The sequence below is a fragment of the Pteropus vampyrus genome, unplaced genomic scaffold (genome assembly GCF_000151845.1).
Source record: "Pteropus vampyrus isolate Shadow unplaced genomic scaffold, Pvam_2.0 Scaffold279, whole genome shotgun sequence".
NCBI classification, from domain to species: Eukaryota; Metazoa; Chordata; class Mammalia; order Chiroptera; family Pteropodidae; genus Pteropus; species Pteropus vampyrus.
In genome coordinates, this window is record NW_011889060.1 from 622,292 (window position 1) to 641,261 (window position 18,970).

Genomic DNA, 18,970 nt, shown 5'->3' on the forward strand with positions numbered 1-18,970 from the left:
GAAAGTGTCCAGTGTGTCGCACACAGAGCTGTGGGCTGAGCCGATGACGAATGTCCAGAGTGTGTCGCACACACAGCTGTGGGCTGAGCCGATGACGACTGTCCAGAGTGTGTCGCACACAGAGCTGTGGGCTGTACGGAGTTTAGATCCCCGTAGCGTATACATCGTGCGCTCAGTTCTGCCAGTTCCTTGAATGGATCAGGCGCGCGTATAGTAGCCGTGCGGGTACCATGTGCTGCGCACATCAGGCACAGTCGCTAGCGTGTCCCCAGGTTTCCTCTTTTACCAAAATCCAAAAGAACCGCTTTCTGGCGGTCTTGAACATTTAACCGAGGAAAGGAATAAGCGTTAGTAAACCCCAGAGCATGAGAAGTGCTTTGAGAAAAAGGTTCTTACAGTGACATAGTCGATATTACTAGAATATTGCTTTTATGTTTTAGCAATAAAGGTGAACTTACATTAGGACTAAATGAGTAAATATCTGAAACTTTCGCAAGATTTCCAACTAAAGGAACTTGCTTAAAAAAAGGACCTTGATCTCACTTTAGACTCCTGCACGGTAAAATGATGTGTGCGTAATGCTGCTGCTCCTGGTCCAGGCGGAGGAGCTACTGGATGGAGCTAAAATAGCGGGATTCTCATCAAAGACTGATTCAAGTGAGGAAATATTTATTTAAAAAGGGACAGCGAGGACAAGGGAGTGGTCATCAGCCCCTATCTACTGAGTGCCTGTTACTGACAGACACCGGGCTCGGTACTTGTCACGTGTCTGTGGTCCCGTCTATAAACGCAGCGACACCCTTACATTACCCCTGCCCTGGCCCCTAGCAGGGATCTGTGAAGAGTCCTTTCACCAAATGGTCAGAATACCCTGAAGTCTGCTAGCGATGTCGCTGTGCCCCAGCCTACTCTCTCTTTCCCATAGCTGTCGCCCGGCTACTCTGGGCCTGGGCGTTGATGGGGCTGAGACTTGCTGCCCGGGGCCCCAAGTCCAGGTTCAGCCTTCAGATCTAGGCCCAGTGACTCAGCAGCTCCGTCCTAATGGTGTCTACCTGCTTCCTCCAAAGATGGATCCCTTACCTCTGTTCCTTGACCTGTGGCTGGGTCGTCCCGTTTCCCCAGAAACTGACGATACCTGGCCAACGTTAATTCTTTCGCCTCTACCCCTGGCCTGCCTTTTGGACTTGGCTGCCCCGCTGTTCAGAATGTTACCTACCCCTCTGAACCTCAGCCTGGCCAGGACTGGAGCACAGGTGCCTGCTCCTCAGGCTACATCTGTGACTTTCTCTGCCGCCTCTGTGACCCTCACTTTCTCTACTGTTCCGTTATCATGTCCTGTCCTTGACCCTGAACCTTAGTGTCCCGTGTACCTTGTTAACCTGCAACACTCCTCCGTCTTTGCAGAGTCTCACTCATGATGCTCCCGGAAGGCGCCAGCGCAGTGTAGAAAGGGGACATTTAGGGCAAACACGCACTGCTTTGCCAGGGCCACGATCCATGTCTGCTGTGCCACCCGCTTGGTGCATTCGCTGGCCCCGAGTCTGGGCTGCAGGTCTGCAGCCCTGAAACCCGCTAAAGGGCGCAGAGCTTACCTGCCCGGAGGTATATTCTGTGGAGGACCACGTGGAAAGTTAAATCACATCGGAATGTTGCACGATGAACGCTCACTCTGCTCTGACCACCGGTGTTAGGTGGGTGATTTTAGCTGATTTTAATCAGTGTGTGACAACTTGATGGCACTGTCAAGCAGAGACTAAGTCATTCACAACGAGGGCAGCTTCACTAGACAGGTTCCCGTGGTAGCACGTCCTCCTCCATCGGCAGGATCTCTAGCTGCCTTTCTCACTCCTCAGAGGTGGAACCTAGTTAGGCTATAGGACCCTACGATCCGCCTCGCGCTGTGTCCCCAGCCCCTGGACCAGCAAATGCGCGCGGTCAGACCCTGCTCTTGGGCAGGCCTCGTTTTTAAAAGGTGACTTCTGGCATTTTTGTCTTCTGTGCTTGATTTTTCAGGTTTAATACTCATTTAAGGGCTCCTCCCTATTTTCTTATGAATCTTTGACAGATATCCAACCTTTAGGCAAAGAATTCATAATGGAATAAAAAAGGAAATAAAGATTCAATAATGTAGTTCTCAAACGATCCTTAGAAGCTAAGTCCTAAAACAGAAGCCCTGAGGTGAAATTCTGTCTACACAGACACTACCCGTTCTGTCTTTGCCCTCACCTGTCTGAGCGCTGGCAAATAGAACACCCAAGTACCTAACACGATGGGTAGTAAAGAGTAGATCTTTATCTGGTAAAATATCAGAAAGACAGTGACACATTAAGTGGTTAAAAAATGCAACGCTTGAGAAAAAACATGAGTTGGGCAGGGTTTGGCAGGATCCGTATATTAATGATTTTTTTAAAGCGCATATGGAATAAGCAAGAACAGCTAAAGAAAATTGTAAAAAAAAAAAAATGGGGGCAGGGAGAGAACGAGATGGGACCAGTGCACAGGTGTTAGGACACGGCCCCGGGGTAACTGGGTCAGTGCGGTCCTGGTGCAGGAGAGAGAGAGCCCAGATGCAGAGCTGAGTCCACGGGGGAGGTGAGGCATGATACACGTTACCGTCTCACACTAGTAAGGAAAAGAGACCTGTTCAAGAATTGATAGCGGAATAACTGGGTAACATCTGGGAAAAAGTTAGGTTGGATCCGTAACTTATACCTCATGCCAGGATATACTCCAAAGGAATAAACATTTAGATTAAGAAGATTAAACCACAAAAGTTGTAAGAGAAAATATAGATGAATTAGTACTGTGGAATGAAGAAGGCATTGTAAGTATGACTCAAAGTCCACCAGATACCACTTAAAAAACTGATGAATTAGACTGCGTCATACAAAAATTCACATGGCAAAACCACAAAGTCAGCAGACAACGCGTTGAAAAAACTTTACAGCTCGTTACAGTGAAAGGATTAATACTCCTGCCCAATAAAGCACTTTTAGGAATTCATAAAAAGGTCAAAGGGGCAGATAAAAATGGGCAAAAGATATGAACACAAAAGGAAATACAGATGGCTCTTAAACACATTGAAGGTAGTCAACTTTACTCGTGATAAACTAAAACACACTGATAATGTGATTTTGCATCTAGCGCGATGGCAAAAATCCAAGTGTTTGGTAACATCTCTGGTAGGGTCGTGTGGACAAGTGAGCACTGTCTAGACGGCAGGCGGCGCGTGGACTGGTGGCTGCCCCCACGGAGGACAATATTCTAGCATCTTTCAAAATTACAAATGCATATGGCCTTTCACCCCCGAATTTCATGTTGGGGAATTTATTCTACAAGTGCGTATCTGAATGTGTGTGAAATTACAGATAACGAGGTCTGGAAACCTTCCAGATGCCCACTGATAGAGAATGAGCGAACCGATTACATGATCATATAACGGAATACCAAGCAGTAACCAGAAAGGAGTAAGCTATCCAGTGATATCGGAAGCTGCCGAGAAAATTTTAAAAAAGCAAAAAGTGTGTATATGATGCCACTCTGTAAAAATGAGACATTTCTGTCTGCTTGTACCTGCCTAAGTAGGATGGAACCCTAAGGAACCGCGAACAGGTCCCGGTGGGGCGCGGGGGAGAAGCGTGATAGGAAAAGGCCATCCCACTGTACAGCTTTTATACTCTGGTTTTTGAACCATGTGAATGTATTACTTATTCAAAAAATTAAATAAAATATATATATTTAAAAAGCCTCATGACTGAATACAATTCCAAAGATGCCGAGAGTCCCTGATTTTTTTTAGTAGAATGGTAATAAGCTAACTTATGAAATGAAATCACACAGATAACGGCCTATTCTGAGAGGAGGCTCTCGAGTCAGACTTTCTGGTTTCAAATTCTAGTCCCACAGCCTAGAATTTGTGACCGTAGACAAGTGACTTAGCCTCTCTTATCCTGTTTTTTTTATAAAGCAAGCGACTGTACCTACCTACGGGTACTGCTGTGAAGATGACATAATCTTTGCACAGCCCTCAACGCGGCTCTGCCGATGCCAGCTGTCACGAGAAGGAGCATCGTCAGCTACTTACAGAGTTTCTCCCTTCTCCACAAATCATAATCAAATCCTCATCTCAACAGAGGAAACATTTAAGGGGGGGGCGGGTGAGGAAGAGATGGCAGAAACATTCACTTTCATTCACATTTTCTACTGTATGGTGGGTACGATAGCACATTATTTGCAATTCTTTCCGAAATCAAAGGTGCCCCTGTAGATATTGCTTAAAACAGTACACAAAGATGTGTGTGTGCGCCCGTGTTGTTTTATCGAATAATTTCCGCGACGCCCGCACCCAGCCTGTATTTTGGTGAATTGCTATGGGTTCTACAGGCCCTTCGGTCTGCAAACTGCTGAGAGGTTTACCGTGAACTGTGCCCAAGCTGCCAGCTGAAGGCAGTGCTGTTGAAGATCAAAGCAGCTGTCCTTTCTTAGACACAGTGGCACCGAGGTAACGCTGGGAAATACGGCACACTGTTTCCGAAACAGATTACAAGTGTTGAGGAATTCGCATCTGACTTAGCGAGTTTCAAAACTGAAAACTATTACTATTCTGTCCGATCCTCCTCTTAACCTAAGAATCAACACAGGAGAAACATTCGGATTGTTACCAGTTTTAATGTACAGTCTTTCTAACTCACACAGATGCCACGCGGGAAACAGCTCGCGCCGCGGCGGCCAGGGGCCTCTCTGCCGTCTCTCTGCCAGTTATATGATCAAGTGCTGGATTTTTTAATTATGTGATGAGATAAAGACAAAACGCCAAGAGGAATGACCAGCACGCGTTTTCGCAAAGCAAGCAGAACTCCAGTACCACTTTGCGACAAAAACCACGTGAACTGGAAAAACAGCTTATGTCACGACCAGACTCACAAAACAAAGGTTCCTATGGCGTACACGACCGTGTAGGAAATACACACACAAAAATGCAGGCTGCGACCTGCAATCTAATTCATGGTAAAATAAAGTTAAATGAACTTTAGCTTAAGAATACTTCATTTTGTTTATTTTCTTGGTAGTGAAAAACTTCGTTAAAACTTTGAAAAGAACTTTTAATCCTAACTAGACCTTTTAATTTCCTGGAACTCACTCTAACATTTTTTCCTAAGCTTAAAACAAATCACAGTAAAGATAAAAAAGCGATAAATGGAAATGGCCAAGGATTTTCTCCAGTAAATAGTTTAAATAATAGCCTTTTTCTTTAACTGAGGGAACAGTGAAGTAACACTATGAGAAAGATTTTTAAACATAATAAAAATAGAGTGCAAGATTTTTTCATATTTTCTTCAACTCTAAATGAACACTAAGAATAATTATTAATTTACCAGGAACATTATTTATTCACTTTTTAGACAAGTTGACCTTAAGCTTCCCCCTCACACCATATAAAATCTGAAATCCTAAAAATGAAACGATGGAGGAGAGACGCTCCAGTCAAGCCCGCCTGTTTTATTCAACTTAACAAAAACACCACCACCAAAAAAAAAAATCGGCAACAATGAAAACCCCGTCTATAAAGGTTAGAAATTTGGTAAGAAAATAAGTAACTGGTGAGGCCTCGTTCCCTCCAACCATATCGCTCTCTCCCAGGGTGACTAATTATTTTTAAAAGAGGGGTGAGCCAACTAAATAGGATTCAAAACACGTCACCGAGTCGTCAGTGAGCACATTTCAGGCCTTGGCGAGAGAAGGTACGGGTTTAAGAGCACTTGTTTACTTCATGAAAGACTGAAGAGTCTGAGGAAAAACTAAGTTTTGTACCCACGTTACTTCTACACGGATGCAACCTTCCAAATTAACCACACTGCATATACTAACACCTTTTTAAAGAATCGATATTTTAACTCTTAAGGATATTTAAATCCCCGGTTTAGAAAATGACCATGTAAGACTGAGGCATCTGTTGGTACAAGTCACGCATTTATATACAATGAACTAGAACGAACAAGCAGGGCGAGGGCAAGCTTACAAGAGGCGTGAACAAACCTACCCGCTTCAACACCCTACCGAAGCAAATCGGACGAGAGGACGGCATGGACTGTATCCTAAAAGAAAACCCTTTAAAAATGCTTGCTTCAATTTAAAATAGTAAATTCTGTGCATATGTTTTAAATTGGCATTATAAATCCGTAAAATCCTATTCAAATTTTATCGAGATGGAAACAAATATTTATGCATTTATTTCTTTTAAAGTAAATGAACACTTCTAAAATTGGAGTAGGAACAAAGAAACACAAAATCAAAGAAAATGCTTTTAGGTTCTAAGTAAAGAATCCTTCGAGCCAGGCCCCCCGCACTCCCAGGCGACGTGGCCGGTGGCAGAGGGGACAGGACTTGCTCGCTTTACCAAAGCAGGTCCTTTAGACCAAAACAAGACAGCAACAGCAACTAAAAGCTTAAGTAAAAACAAACGAAGTCCTGGGGATTTAAGTAACTTCTGAAACTATACACTGAAAGGGCCATTCGTCACACCGACACTTCCACATTCCAGAAGGTGACACGCAGAGCTGGGCGAGGCTAAACCTAAATCATCGATAACTGTGCCACTGATACCAGCCCTAAGCACCATCTGCTCCCCTGTGCCCAACAGACTGACAACAGTGTTATCAGGATGGAGACGGTCATTTCGGCTGGACAACTGGAAGCAAAGCATAACAGAGTAAGAACAAAACCAATTCTAAACTGAAGAGCAGAATATTCAACAGATGGAAACATGAAATTAAACACAGAATTAGTATAACTTACAGGTTTTAAAAGCACATACTTCATTTATAAATACCTCTAATTGACAGTCTATTAAGAATCATAAATATTCAAGTGAACATTTGAATTTTCTCTTTAAGAGTTCAGAATTCTCGAAGTCTTTGAAGATTAGTCTCCTTTTGCTGAATGTCCAAGAGTAAGTCTTCACACAGTCACACTTTATGTCTCTAGTCAGACATCTAAAAGCCTTTATTACCTACTGTGTTGTAATAAGACTTTAAAATTCTGTAATTCTCTTATGCTTGTAGAAAGCCTACAAGAGAAAAAAAAGCATATTAGTATATAGCTAATATGATGTAGAGCTGTTTCAAATAATTGATGTTATATGGGCTATAATTTGAAAGGAAAATCCAAAATAAGAGAATGTATACAACACTGAACATTGAAGCTTCTAGTTTTAAATAAGTATCTGTAATTACTTATCAAAGATTAATAAAACACGGAGCCATGATTCTTTCTTTAGTCTTGGTCAACAAGGGACAAAGGAAGCCAGTTACTACTTCTTATCACTAGATTCTAGACTAATGATGGGAACAGTGACATGAACACTTCGTCACGATAAAGAACCTCGACATGACGTGTGGTCTGCAAATCCGCTTTGCACATTCCTCTCTGGAGGCAGATTACAAGTGTTGAGGAATTCGCATCTGACTTAGCGAGTTTCAAAACTGAAAACTATTACTATTCTGTCCGATCCTCCTCTTAACCTAAGAATCAACACAGGAGAAACGTTCGGATTGTTACCAGTTTTAATGTACAGTCTTTCTAACTCACACAGATGCCACGCGGGAAACAGCTCGCACCGCGGCGGCCAGGGGCCTCTCTGCCGTCATCTCTGCCAGTTATGTGATCAAGTGCTGGATTTTTTAATTATGTGATGAGATAAAGACAAAACGCCAAGAGGAATGACCAGCACGCGTTTTCGCAAAGCAAGCAGAACTCCAGTACCACTTTGCGACAAAAACCACGTGAACTGGAAAAACAGCTTATGTCACGACCAGACTCACAAAACAAAGGTTCCTATGGCGTACACGACCGTGTAGGAAATACACACACAAAAATGCAGGCTGCGACCTGCAATCTAATTCATGGTAAAATAAAGTTAAATGAACTTTAGCTTAAGAATACTTCATTTTGTTTATTTTCTTGGTAGTGAAAAACTTCGTTAAAACTTTGAAAAGAACTTTTAATCCTAACTAGACCTTTTAATTTCCTGGAACTCACTCTAACATTTTTTCCTAAGCTTAAAACAAATCACAGTAAAGATAAAAAAGCGATAAATGGAAATGGCCAAGGATTTTCTCCAGTAAATAGTTTAAATAATAGCCTTTTTCTTTAACTGAGGGAAAGTGAAGTAACACTACGAGAAAGATTTTTAAACATAATAAAAATAGACAGAGTGCAAGATTTTTTCATATTTTCTTCAACTCTAAATGAACACTAAGAATAATTATTAATTTACCAGCAACATTATTTATTCACTTTTTAGACAAGTTGACCTTAAGCTTCCCCCTCACACCATATAAAATCTGAAATCCTAAAAATGAAACGATGGAGGAGAGACGCTCCAGTCAAGCCCGCCTGTTTTATTCAACTTAACAAAAACACCACCACCAAAAAAAAAATCGGCAACAATGAAAACCCCGTCTATAAAGGTTAGAAATTTGGTAAGAAAATAAGTAACTGGTGAGGCCTCGTTCCCTCCAACCATATCGCTCTCTCCCAGGGTGACTAATTATTTTTAAAAGAGGGGTGAGCCAACTAAATAGGATTCAAAACACGTCACCGAGTCGTCAGTGAGCACATTTCAGGCCTTGGCAGAAGGTACGGGTTTAAGAGCACTTGTTTACTTCATGAAAGACTGAAGAGTCTGAGGAAAAACTAAGTTTTGTACCCACGTTACTTCTACACGGATGCAACCTTCCAAATTAACCACACTGCATATACTAACACCTTTTTAAAGAATCGATATTTTAACTCTTAAGGATATTTAAATCCCCGGTTTAGAAAATGACCTTGTAAGATTGAGGCATCTGTTGGTACAAGTCACGCATTTATATACAATGAACTAGAACGAACAAGCAGGGCGAGGGCAAGCTTACAAGAGGCGTGAACAAACCTACCCGCTTCAACACCCTACCGAAGCAAATCGGACGAGAGGACGGCATGGACTGTATCCTAAAAGAAAACCCTTTAAAAATGCTTGCTTCAATTTAAAATAGTAAATTCTGTGCATATGTTTTAAATTGGCATTATAAATCCGTAAAATCCTATTCAAATTTTATCGAGATGGAAACAAATATTTATGCATTTATTTCTTTTAAAGTAAATGAACACTTCTAAAATTGGAGTAGGAACAAAGAAACACAAAATCAAAGAAAATGCTTTTAGGTTCTAAGTAAAGAATCCTTCGAGCCAGGCCCCCCGCACTCCCAGGCGACGTGGCCGGTGGCAGAGGGGACAGGACTTGCTCGCTTTACCAAAGCAGGTCCTTTAGACCAAAACAAGACAGCAACAGCAACTAAAAGCTTAAGTAAAAACAAACGAAGTCCTGGGGATTTAAGTAACTTCTGAAACTATACACTGAAAGGGCCATTCGTCACACCGACACTTCCACATTCCAGAAGGTGACACGCAGAGCTGGGCGAGGCTAAACCTAAATCATCGATAACTGTGCCACTGATACCAGCCCTAAGCACCATCTGCTCCCCTGTGCCCAACAGACTGACAACAGTGTTATCAGGATGGAGACGGTCATTTCGGCTGGACAACTGGAAGCAAAGCATAACAGAGTAAGAACAAAACCAATTCTAAACTGAAGAGCAGAATATTCAACAGATGGAAACATGAAATTAAACACAGAATTAGTATAACTTACAGGTTTTAAAAGCACATACTTCATTTATAAATACCTCTAATTGACAGTCTATTAAGAATCATAAATATTCAAGTGAACATTTGAATTTTCTCTTTAAGAGTTCAGAATTCTCGAAGTCTTTGAAGATTAGTCTCCTTTTGCTGAATGTCCAAGAGTAAGTCTTCACACAGTCACACTTTATGTCTCTAGTCAGACATCTAAAAGCCTTTATTACCTACTGTGTTGTAATAAGACTTTAAAATTCTGTAATTCTCTTATGCTTGTAGAAAGCCTACAAGAGAAAAAAAAGCATATTAGTATATAGCTAATATGATGTATAGCTGTTTCAAATAATTGATGTTATATGGGCTATAATTTGAAAGGAAAATCCAAAATAAGAGAATGTATACAACACTGAACATTGAAGCTTCTAGTTTTAAATAAGTATCTGTAATTACTTATCAAAGATTAATAAAACACGGAGCCATGATTCTTTCTTTAGTCTTGGTCAACAAGGGACAAAGGAAGCCAGTTACTACTTCTTATCACTAGATTCTAGACTAATGATGGGAACAGTGACATGAACACTTCGTCACGATAAAGAACCTCGACATGACGTGTGGTCTGCAAATCCGCTTTGCACATTCCTCTCTGGAGGTGCGCTCCGTGCTGCTCCCCAAACACACGAGTTTGTTTGCACTGTCCACTCTTCAGTCTGTTTACTGACTGCTGCCGAATTCCTGTGCCCTACGCCCATCAGTGTTTATGGTGCTCAATAAAGAATGAATGAATGAATAAATACAATGCTTCTGGGTCCGGGTCCAGCAGTAAAACTCGAATAGAAATCCCCAAAAAATAATCCTAAAAGCTTGATGATCCTTATGTAAAATTTGGAGTGGATACAGTAAAAATCTAACATTTTCTTTCTATAACTTAGGATAATATAGGATGCATTATTCAGCTCCTTTATTTAATAAATAATTTTTCTTATACCAAGAGTTTAGCATGTGCTGGGCAATGTTCTGAGCGCGCGCGCGCACACACACACACACACACAATCTCATTAATTGCAAAAAATAATAATAATAATTCTACAAGGTAGATAAAATTAACCCTGATTTTACATTTTTGGAAAACTGAGGCTCAAATAGAGCAAGTAATTTTCCCAGGACACCCAGCAAGTAGGTGCATTCTAACCAATTAATCAGACCCCAAGACCATGTCGCTGCTCAAAAACTCTATGCTCTCTATGGTGCCAAAACCATTTTCTTTACACTCTGACAAGTTGTGGGAGTCATAGAAAATGAATTCTTACTCTAATCCTTGGAATACTAAAGGATTGAAACAGTTTTTAATTATTAGGAAAAATATGATTATTAAACAAATGTGTAAAATCATACGGTATACTTCAAAGTAGCTGTTAAAAAAAAAAAAAAACTACCAGAATATATATGAAGATGCAGTAGAGAGACCAAGGCTTAACTAACTCAAGAAAAGAGCTTAGTAAATAGCAGATGTGGTCAGAATGGAAAACCACGCCCCAGTCTGACATGGACACAGACGGAGCGGGTCAGGGAAGGTGAAGGCGCTCATGAACGTTAATTTGGGTGTGTCCCCTTCCCGAGGCACCAGTGGACCAGCGCTGCGTGGACCGCTAAGCACAGTCCGTGGAGATGCAGCCCAGACCGCACAGTTTATCACCCAGGAGATGTCTCCCACGTTCTCTATTAGTACCCCAAGGTTGACACGGGAAGGCACACAGCATACCTGCGTCTACCTACTGCTCTACCCTTTTAGAGGGGCACGAAAATATAATCTCCAACAGGTTTATTAATGCCATGTCATTGTTCCCTGGAAAATAAACCATTTGATGTAAATGCTGAAACTATCAAAAACTGGCTGTTAGTGTAGGAAAGATCCTGCAGGGTATTCAAGATAATGAAACCACATTTTCCAGGATTCAGTGGCCAGAACCAAAGACAATGCTCATTGTACATCTCTGCCCACGAGCATCACATGGCAAAGCAACGGTAGAGCTGTGTTAAAGGGACTGCCAGCCAGGAAGCTACCAAGTCGCTTAAGAAAGGCTAATGCATAAACTCCCCGAAGTGTAATACAATAATTTTGTGTGTTAGTGCGTCCACGATCATTTACTACTTAAATGGACTGATAATCAGGTGGAACATATAATGAAACGAACAGATTTCATTATATTTAAGAAAAACAATAATATTCTTTAAAGAAGCAATGTATAGAATGATATGAAGGAAACAAACTCAACTGAATGTAAAAACAGAATGACTAAGTTGTGACCTATCGGTAGACACTAAAAATAATGTCTGTGAGGTCCCCCTCGGCGCCTTCACTCCGCCTGTCGCTCTCACGGTCCTCGTCTCTTACTGTCCCTCTCACTCTTGGCCTCTGGGAGGAGACCACGCTCTGCGGAGCGTTACCCCTTTTCTAATAAACTTTCCTTTTGACTCAAAAAATAAATGAATAATGCCTATGAAAAAATTTTAATAACACTGGAAAATGATTATGATTCCAAGTAAAACTGAAGTATAAAAAAAGTATGCTCGCGACTCTGTAAACACATATATACATACACATATGTAGTATATATTTATTTTTCTTATAAGTACTAGGGATATACACATTAAAAATAAAGTGTTGAAATAGTCCAGGGTGGTAGAGATATGAGAAATTTAAAATTTATTTTAAAATGATATTTTCATATGTTTTTCCAAGTTCTCTGTAATGATCATGACTTTTATAATTGGGGGGTGGGGAAGATGAATATTCTAAGGACCTTTAAAATGCAGACAGATAAACTGCTATTTGTTTCCCCTCGGGGAGGAAAAAGGAAATTAGGCTGCACCTTATTTACGTCACTATCCCACCCTGAGTGTCATTACCCTTAAGAGAAGAAAGGTTTCTCGCATCTAGATTAATCAGAAAAAAAATTTTTTTAAACAGTAAAAGATTAGAGCAGGAGGCACGCGGCAGTGCGTGAGTCACCGTGGCCGCCGCGAGCCGGGCAGCGTCTTGTGGTTTAAGAAGCGTTGTCACAGACAGTCTCGTTTTATCTTCACAGTAACCCCGAGAAGGGTTCATCTTACAGAGCAGGGGAACAGCTGGAAGAGGAAAGTGACTGGCCGGAGCTGACACCGAGTAACCGGCCGGGCCCCAAAGTTGGGTGCCCGGACCCTGAGCCCAGCCGGTCCGAGAACGGGGCAGGGTGATGATGCCAGGTTCTAGACACGGGCCGAGGCAGGAAGGTCACAGTTAGGGGTATTGTCTGTGAGACTCCGAGAAAGTCTGAGGAAGTCGGCACCTGCTTCCTTCCCAATTTAATTTTATTCGAATTTCAAAGATGTTTGCTTAAAATCTTCACTTAAATTTTATTTTAATTAATTTAAATTGACTCGTTTCCCGTTTCATCTTACTCTCGGCCTCATAAGAGGGTGCACTGAATTTTTCATAAAATACTAATTACTGATGGACATTCTACGTCTATCCTGTTTGAAACCTTAACCTACACAGTCGTCTTTAAAAACGGGAGCAACAGGTGAAATCTATGCTATTAGGGTGGGGGAAGGGACAATTTATTTTACATTTAATTGCCCCTTTTTACCTTAAAAACGCATGGTAAGAAAACGTAAGAAATAATCTCTGAATCACCTGGTTCCCTATTTTTAAAAAAATTCTTCCTTTTTTTCCCGTTTTCCCAGAGCATCGTATTATTTTCTATGATTCTGTTCCTTCTGCTCCCTGTTCCTCAGCTGGTATTGCATGGACCTCTATAGGCAAATTCACGTGATCTTTGAAACCATCAGTGGTATAAATAAGAAGCAAATTATACATCTGTATACAGGAAGAATGGGGTAAGACTAAGTGGAAGAAAAATGCCTCCTGGTTTTCAGAAATAAGAGCAGCTGAATGGTTCCATGTTTCTTTCGTCACCTTCTCAGCCAAGCTCTCCTTACCCCTGCTACTGTTCTTGAACACGTGACAGCCAGCTAGAGAGCAGAATATTACGGGGAGAATATTCTCCCCACGCAACTGAGAAGGCAAACAGAAATCCTGACAAACAGAAATCCTGTGAGCTGCAGACAAACTGACTTGTGAGTCAGTATGACAACGTATGAGGATAGTTCTTCCTCTGTCGACAGAACAAAGCAAAACAAACTGCTCTAGCAGAGGTGACCTGTGGAGTTGGCTGCGACGTGCGGGAGAATCCGTCCTTACCTTCCAAACGCGTTTAAAAGAGCGACTATTTCCTGTCGAGTGAGCTGGAAGCCTTTCGATGGGCTGTTTTCTGGAAGCTTCTGGATTTCTTTTTCAGAGAATAATATCTTCAGGGCAGTTCCTAAACCCTGGGTCTAATGGAAATAGTGATAAACTTACAATTATATTCATATCGTAACTACCATAAAGGCTTAAAGGGACAGTCACTGGGAGGAGAGGAACACACATGAACTCAACCTCACCACACGGCAAACTATGCAAACTACAGTTTCCACCTCCGCACGGACTGAGCACATGATAAGTTTATCTAAGCTGGTAGAGAAACCTGAATAGTTTAAGAGTTTAAAACTTGCTGCATGCATACGATATTCTGAATTACTAAAATGCCTCTTTTAACCTAGAAACTGTCACATTAGGATAACGATATCCAATACGTAAACTTAAAAGCCCCTAGCAACTCAAAACTTAGAAATCATCAGTGACACCTACACTTAACAATTTCTCAATTATTAGCACTAGAAGAAAACTGATTCCATTAAAATAATGTCTCTTGATTTTCTATGACACTGTCATCTTTGTAAAAACAAACAAAAAAAAGGGATGAAATATCAATCCTTTTTACATGAACATATAGAAAAACGGGCCTGGCTGGCAGAACTGTGCTATTTTGTGACTAGATGGCCGCCTTTTGATCGCTGAAACACGTTCGGTGACCAAAATTTCATAATTAAGTCCTTTTATATAATTATATTTCATCTTTTATAGGGGTATATACTAATATGCTCTTTAACCAACTTTAGAAATGAATCTGATTGTATCAATAGAAACACAATAAAACCCGAATCATTAATACAGAATAGGAAAAACAGCCTTACACATACACATTAACATAGAACTTAATAATTTTTTTCATCAATAATACAAAAAAACACACAATCTCGAATTCAGTGAACAATGAGGACATTTTAATAAAAACTTTCGACTCTTCAGTGGAAAAATTTAAGGTTAGTACTGGTTTCAAAATATCAGACAACATACGAACCTGTAATTTCCCCCACAATCTGCACTTGTCACATCCGACGCAGTCCATTATACGGGAGATATTCTTGAAATGTAACCGGAATTCCTCCTAGCATGCAGAAGATATTTGCATTCTAATTAGATGTTTAAAATGAAACTGCACCCGTTCGAATGATAAGAAATAAAAGTTCTGAAGTTTACTGACCGAGTTGTGTTTTTCAACAGTGAAGAAAATGATTTGAATTTGTATAGCATGTCGCTGCACGTAACACAACTAACGTCAATGGAGATTTATAAAATTCATTCCACATACTAAGTCAACACACTTTTTACTGAGGGACAACTCTGTGCAAAGCACCAAAGTACGCGCTCTGAGGGACACAAAAGCAAATAATACGTGGTTTTTACTTTTAAGGAACTTAACGGCTGCTTCCATTTGATGTCTGGATACACCCCGTGGTAAACAAAGCCGTATTTCACTTATTTCTGACGGATTGCTCTGCGAGTCTGAATGGGAAAGCTCAGCCCAGAACGGGGACAGTCCCCGCCCCTGTCCTCGCACGGAGCTGTCTGTAACGGGTACCCCGGCGTGATGGCGAGGGGCTGCGCGAGGGGCCCGTCTCTCGGGAAACGCTGGCCTGTGCGCATGCGCGCGCTTCTAAGGCTCAGGCCACCCTCGCTGTATCCAAAGGTGACACTAGTGAAGAGAAAGTTTCCTTATCTTTTTCACACGGCAAACTAGGAATAAAGATCATTTTACTGTCCTGAGGTGAACATTTTATTGCCTGAAGCTGGTGGTGAGGAGCCTGCAAAGTGGCCGCCAGGGGCCCGCCCAGGGTTCTGAGGAAGAAGGTAGAACAGGAAACTCCTGGGCTCGCCAGGCTCATGTAACTCATGTTTTCTTGGGGATGAAAAAAATGGGCTTTTCTCCTTTATGCACCTCTGAAAAATAACAAACGAAATTTCCTGCATTTTGTGAAACCTTAGGCCTTTCTCAGCCTCACCTTCCTCGTCTACGGAAAGATACACAGTCACAGTTGTCCTATCGTACAAGGGCGTTGGGAAGATCACACTATATCTGTATACATACTTAGAAAATAGGAAGCATTGCAAAAATAAATTCACATAATATTAAACACTGTAATAGCAATACACCTCTAAAACAACTGTAAAACAAAACAACCTTCCAAAACTAAAATATAGCTGTAGATAAATCACTTCACTTCAGGAATACCTAGCAGCTCTTACTGATGGAGAACCCCTTGATGCTAACTTTTTAGTCCTTGTAGTGTGTGCACATCTAAAACATCACGGGTGGAATGTGTTTCAGAATTCAGAACTTTTCAGATTTTAGAAACACAGTACATACACTATTATGAAACACCCCACCAGAGTGTGTGGCGACACCTGTAATCGAATACACTGTTTCTGCAGCAACATGTAAGAATAGTAACAGCAGAATTTTTTTAAAAAACGCTATAAATATTCTTACATTAATTCAGGTCAGGTTTTGCTAACAAATTAATTTGCACCCAACATAACAAAAATGTTTGTTTTCAGATATTGGAAATGCACATAAAAGATTGTGTACTAGAAGACTATTTGCCAGCCAATTTCAAATACTTTTATAACGTTTTAAGGGTACAATGTACTTTGTGATGTACTTACTGTAACATAATAGCTTCATAAACTGGAACACTGTATCAAATAAACTTTAGAAAAATATACTACTTATTGCCTTCAAAGTGGGTTCAGGCTAATGATTTTTTGAGACACACTTGATACACACTGTGATTTTAAAGTAAGAAACCACTGTCAGAATAATACCCTTTAAAAAGACATGTACGAATGTGCCACGCACATTGGTCACAGTAATGACTGAGGACTCGCTGAGCAGCTGGTCAAATGAGAAAGGAGAAAGGCCCAGAGAAGGAAGTTGGGAGAAGAAGCTTTTTGTGTCACTCATAATAAAATCCAATCGACCAACTTCGATGAGAGGGACGCCTGGGAAAGAAGGGTCTGGAGGGAAAGGACTGAACGCAGCCAGCGCACTGCTCCCCGCCCTGTGTCCCCGAGTCGAGAACTCCGTACCTTTAACGATTTGGCCCCCTTTTTGTCACCTGCGAACATGGATTTCTCATCAAAGTGCATGGGAAAGGACCTGATCAAAGAACGATATTGTAAGTTACAGACAAAAAAAATCAGTACTATGTATTGGAGCTGCTAGAATTTTCTATCCCTACAAATATTTAAAATTCATAATTTACACATGCTTAAGGCTTAGTAACATAGAAGGTGGCAAACAGTTCACCTTTAAACTATTCAGTAAAAGATGAAAGCAATATAATGATGGCTTCGGAATGTATAAGTCTAATGTTCTAAATAAATGACATAACAAAAATAATGTAAAAAATTAAAAACAATCTATGTGAAAAATGTGCAACACTCAACATTTTAAAGCATCATTTAAAATTAATGCATAATTTACTTTAAACATTTCTTAATCCAACATGCTCATTTTACAACCAGTAAACTCAAGTTTTATAGACCCAGCATTTTTTATGAAGACGGTTATAATCTGGAAAGTAAGGCTAATGTTCCCTTCGGTGTCTCTCTTTATGCTAACATCCGATATCGTCTGAATTTAATTAGTAACTGGAAGAATACAAAATTGGTAGAAAGAACATGAAAGTCACATTAAATTTTGATACCGCACAAAATTACAAGTTATATTTTAACTTGAAATTTAACATTCGCCAGCTTGCGAATGTGAAAGTCTGCAACGATGCTTTATAGATGATTTTCAGTTAACGTTTTTAGAAAACATTTTCAATACTGCTGTTCTATTGACCATTTCCCTCTCGGTTCCAACTCTCCCTTTTCCTAACTCTTAGCAGCCAGTTTCTGTTGTATTTCAAGCGCTACCTCATGCAAATATGGAGCAGAGCATTTCAGAGCACTGGTGATGTGTGATTCTTACTTTGTATCTTGAAAAATATTCAGCAGAAGAGTTTTTGTGTCAGCATCATCCTCTACATTTCCAGTGTAAAGATCGACAATTGAGCGCTCAAAATATGGGGCCACCTTTGATAAAGCTCGAAGCTCAATCAAGTATAAAAAGTACAGGTTCTTCAGCCTCCTTGGACCTTCTCCCTTGGTTTCCACAGGGTCAAAGCGGCGTTTAAACTCTTTTATGTTAGGCCCCCAGCTAGGTTTACCCCAGGTTTCTAAAGAGAGAGAGAAATACATGACACGCTTCTGACAGAATTTTTTTCTCTACAGAGAATACATATTTCCCCTCAACGATTTTAACACTAAAGGCAAAATTTCTATGTAAAAATCTGATTACCTTCCAGAAGATAATTCGCGCACAGATGTAAATTGATACTAGCATGAAGTCCTGATATGAGCTTATAGAAGACTCTCTTCTCCAGACATAAACCTGCTCAGAAAAATGATGAAAAAGAAATCGCTTCCATTTAGATAAGAGGAATACTGAAGATTCAGTACACAGGCTTATTTTTAAAGTTAAGATTCAAGGACATTAAAAATAAATCAAGGAATAATATGAAATCATTAGATCAGGATTCTCTCAGTGGAAGAGAAAATAAGATTGTGACTTCAGAATGGAGTGAACTGAATATAACTTAACGCAGAACAAGACAGGAGATGCTGGGCTACTGGAGGTCCCAACACTATGGAGGCACCTGGCAGGTTCCCATGTTACCCAGAAGGCAATGGTATAGATTTTTCACGGTTTGAGCTACACTAAGGCAAAAGTAATCATAAAGTCACTGCTTTGGCTTAACAATAGTTGTTTCTCCTTTTCCCGTTCCTACGGAAGTCCTTTCTTTGGACCCACTTGGTGATCAAGGAAGGAGAGGGTTCTGCTTCTCTCCTTCCGCCAGGTCCCTTTGTGTGGCTGATGAATCCTCCGCCCTAGAATTCTCCAATTCCGCTTCACCATGTGTCCCTCTTGTAAGGAGCCCAAACTTGGAAAACCGTTTACTATGTGAGTACAATCATGTCCGA

General features: G+C 40.8%; 3 protein-coding genes across 7 annotated transcripts in view; 2 read left to right on the forward strand and 1 right to left on the reverse strand.

Moving 5' to 3' along the window:
- GPR137B (G protein-coupled receptor 137B) overlaps nt 1-2,463 on the forward strand; it is a 49,270-nt gene extending 46,807 nt beyond the window's left edge. For both annotated transcript variants that reach the window (XM_023520831.1, XM_011375911.2), the window contains exon 9: nt 273-2,463. The gene's annotated coding sequence lies outside the window, so the exon portion shown is untranslated. The remainder of the gene's footprint in view (nt 1-272) is intronic.
- The window catches only part of ACTN2 (actinin alpha 2), a 389,901-nt gene that overhangs the window by 34,062 nt on the left and 336,869 nt on the right, over nt 1-18,970 (forward strand). The window lies entirely within an intron of this gene.
- Nucleotides 9,678-18,970, reverse strand: part of ERO1B (endoplasmic reticulum oxidoreductase 1 beta) — a 38,973-nt gene continuing 29,680 nt past the window's right edge. For all 4 annotated transcript variants that reach the window (XM_023520829.1, XM_023520827.1, XM_023520830.1 and 1 more), the window contains 6 exons: nt 18,288-18,380; nt 17,919-18,165; nt 17,030-17,099; nt 14,961-15,047; nt 13,919-14,052; nt 9,678-9,962 (listed from right to left, as the gene is read on the reverse strand). In XM_023520829.1, the coding sequence (XP_023376597.1) occupies nt 9,902-9,962; nt 13,919-14,052; nt 14,961-15,047; nt 17,030-17,099; nt 17,919-18,165; nt 18,288-18,380 (692 nt within the window). In that variant the 3' untranslated portion in view covers nt 9,678-9,901. The remainder of the gene's footprint in view (nt 9,963-13,918; nt 14,053-14,960; nt 15,048-17,029; nt 17,100-17,918; nt 18,166-18,287; nt 18,381-18,970) is intronic.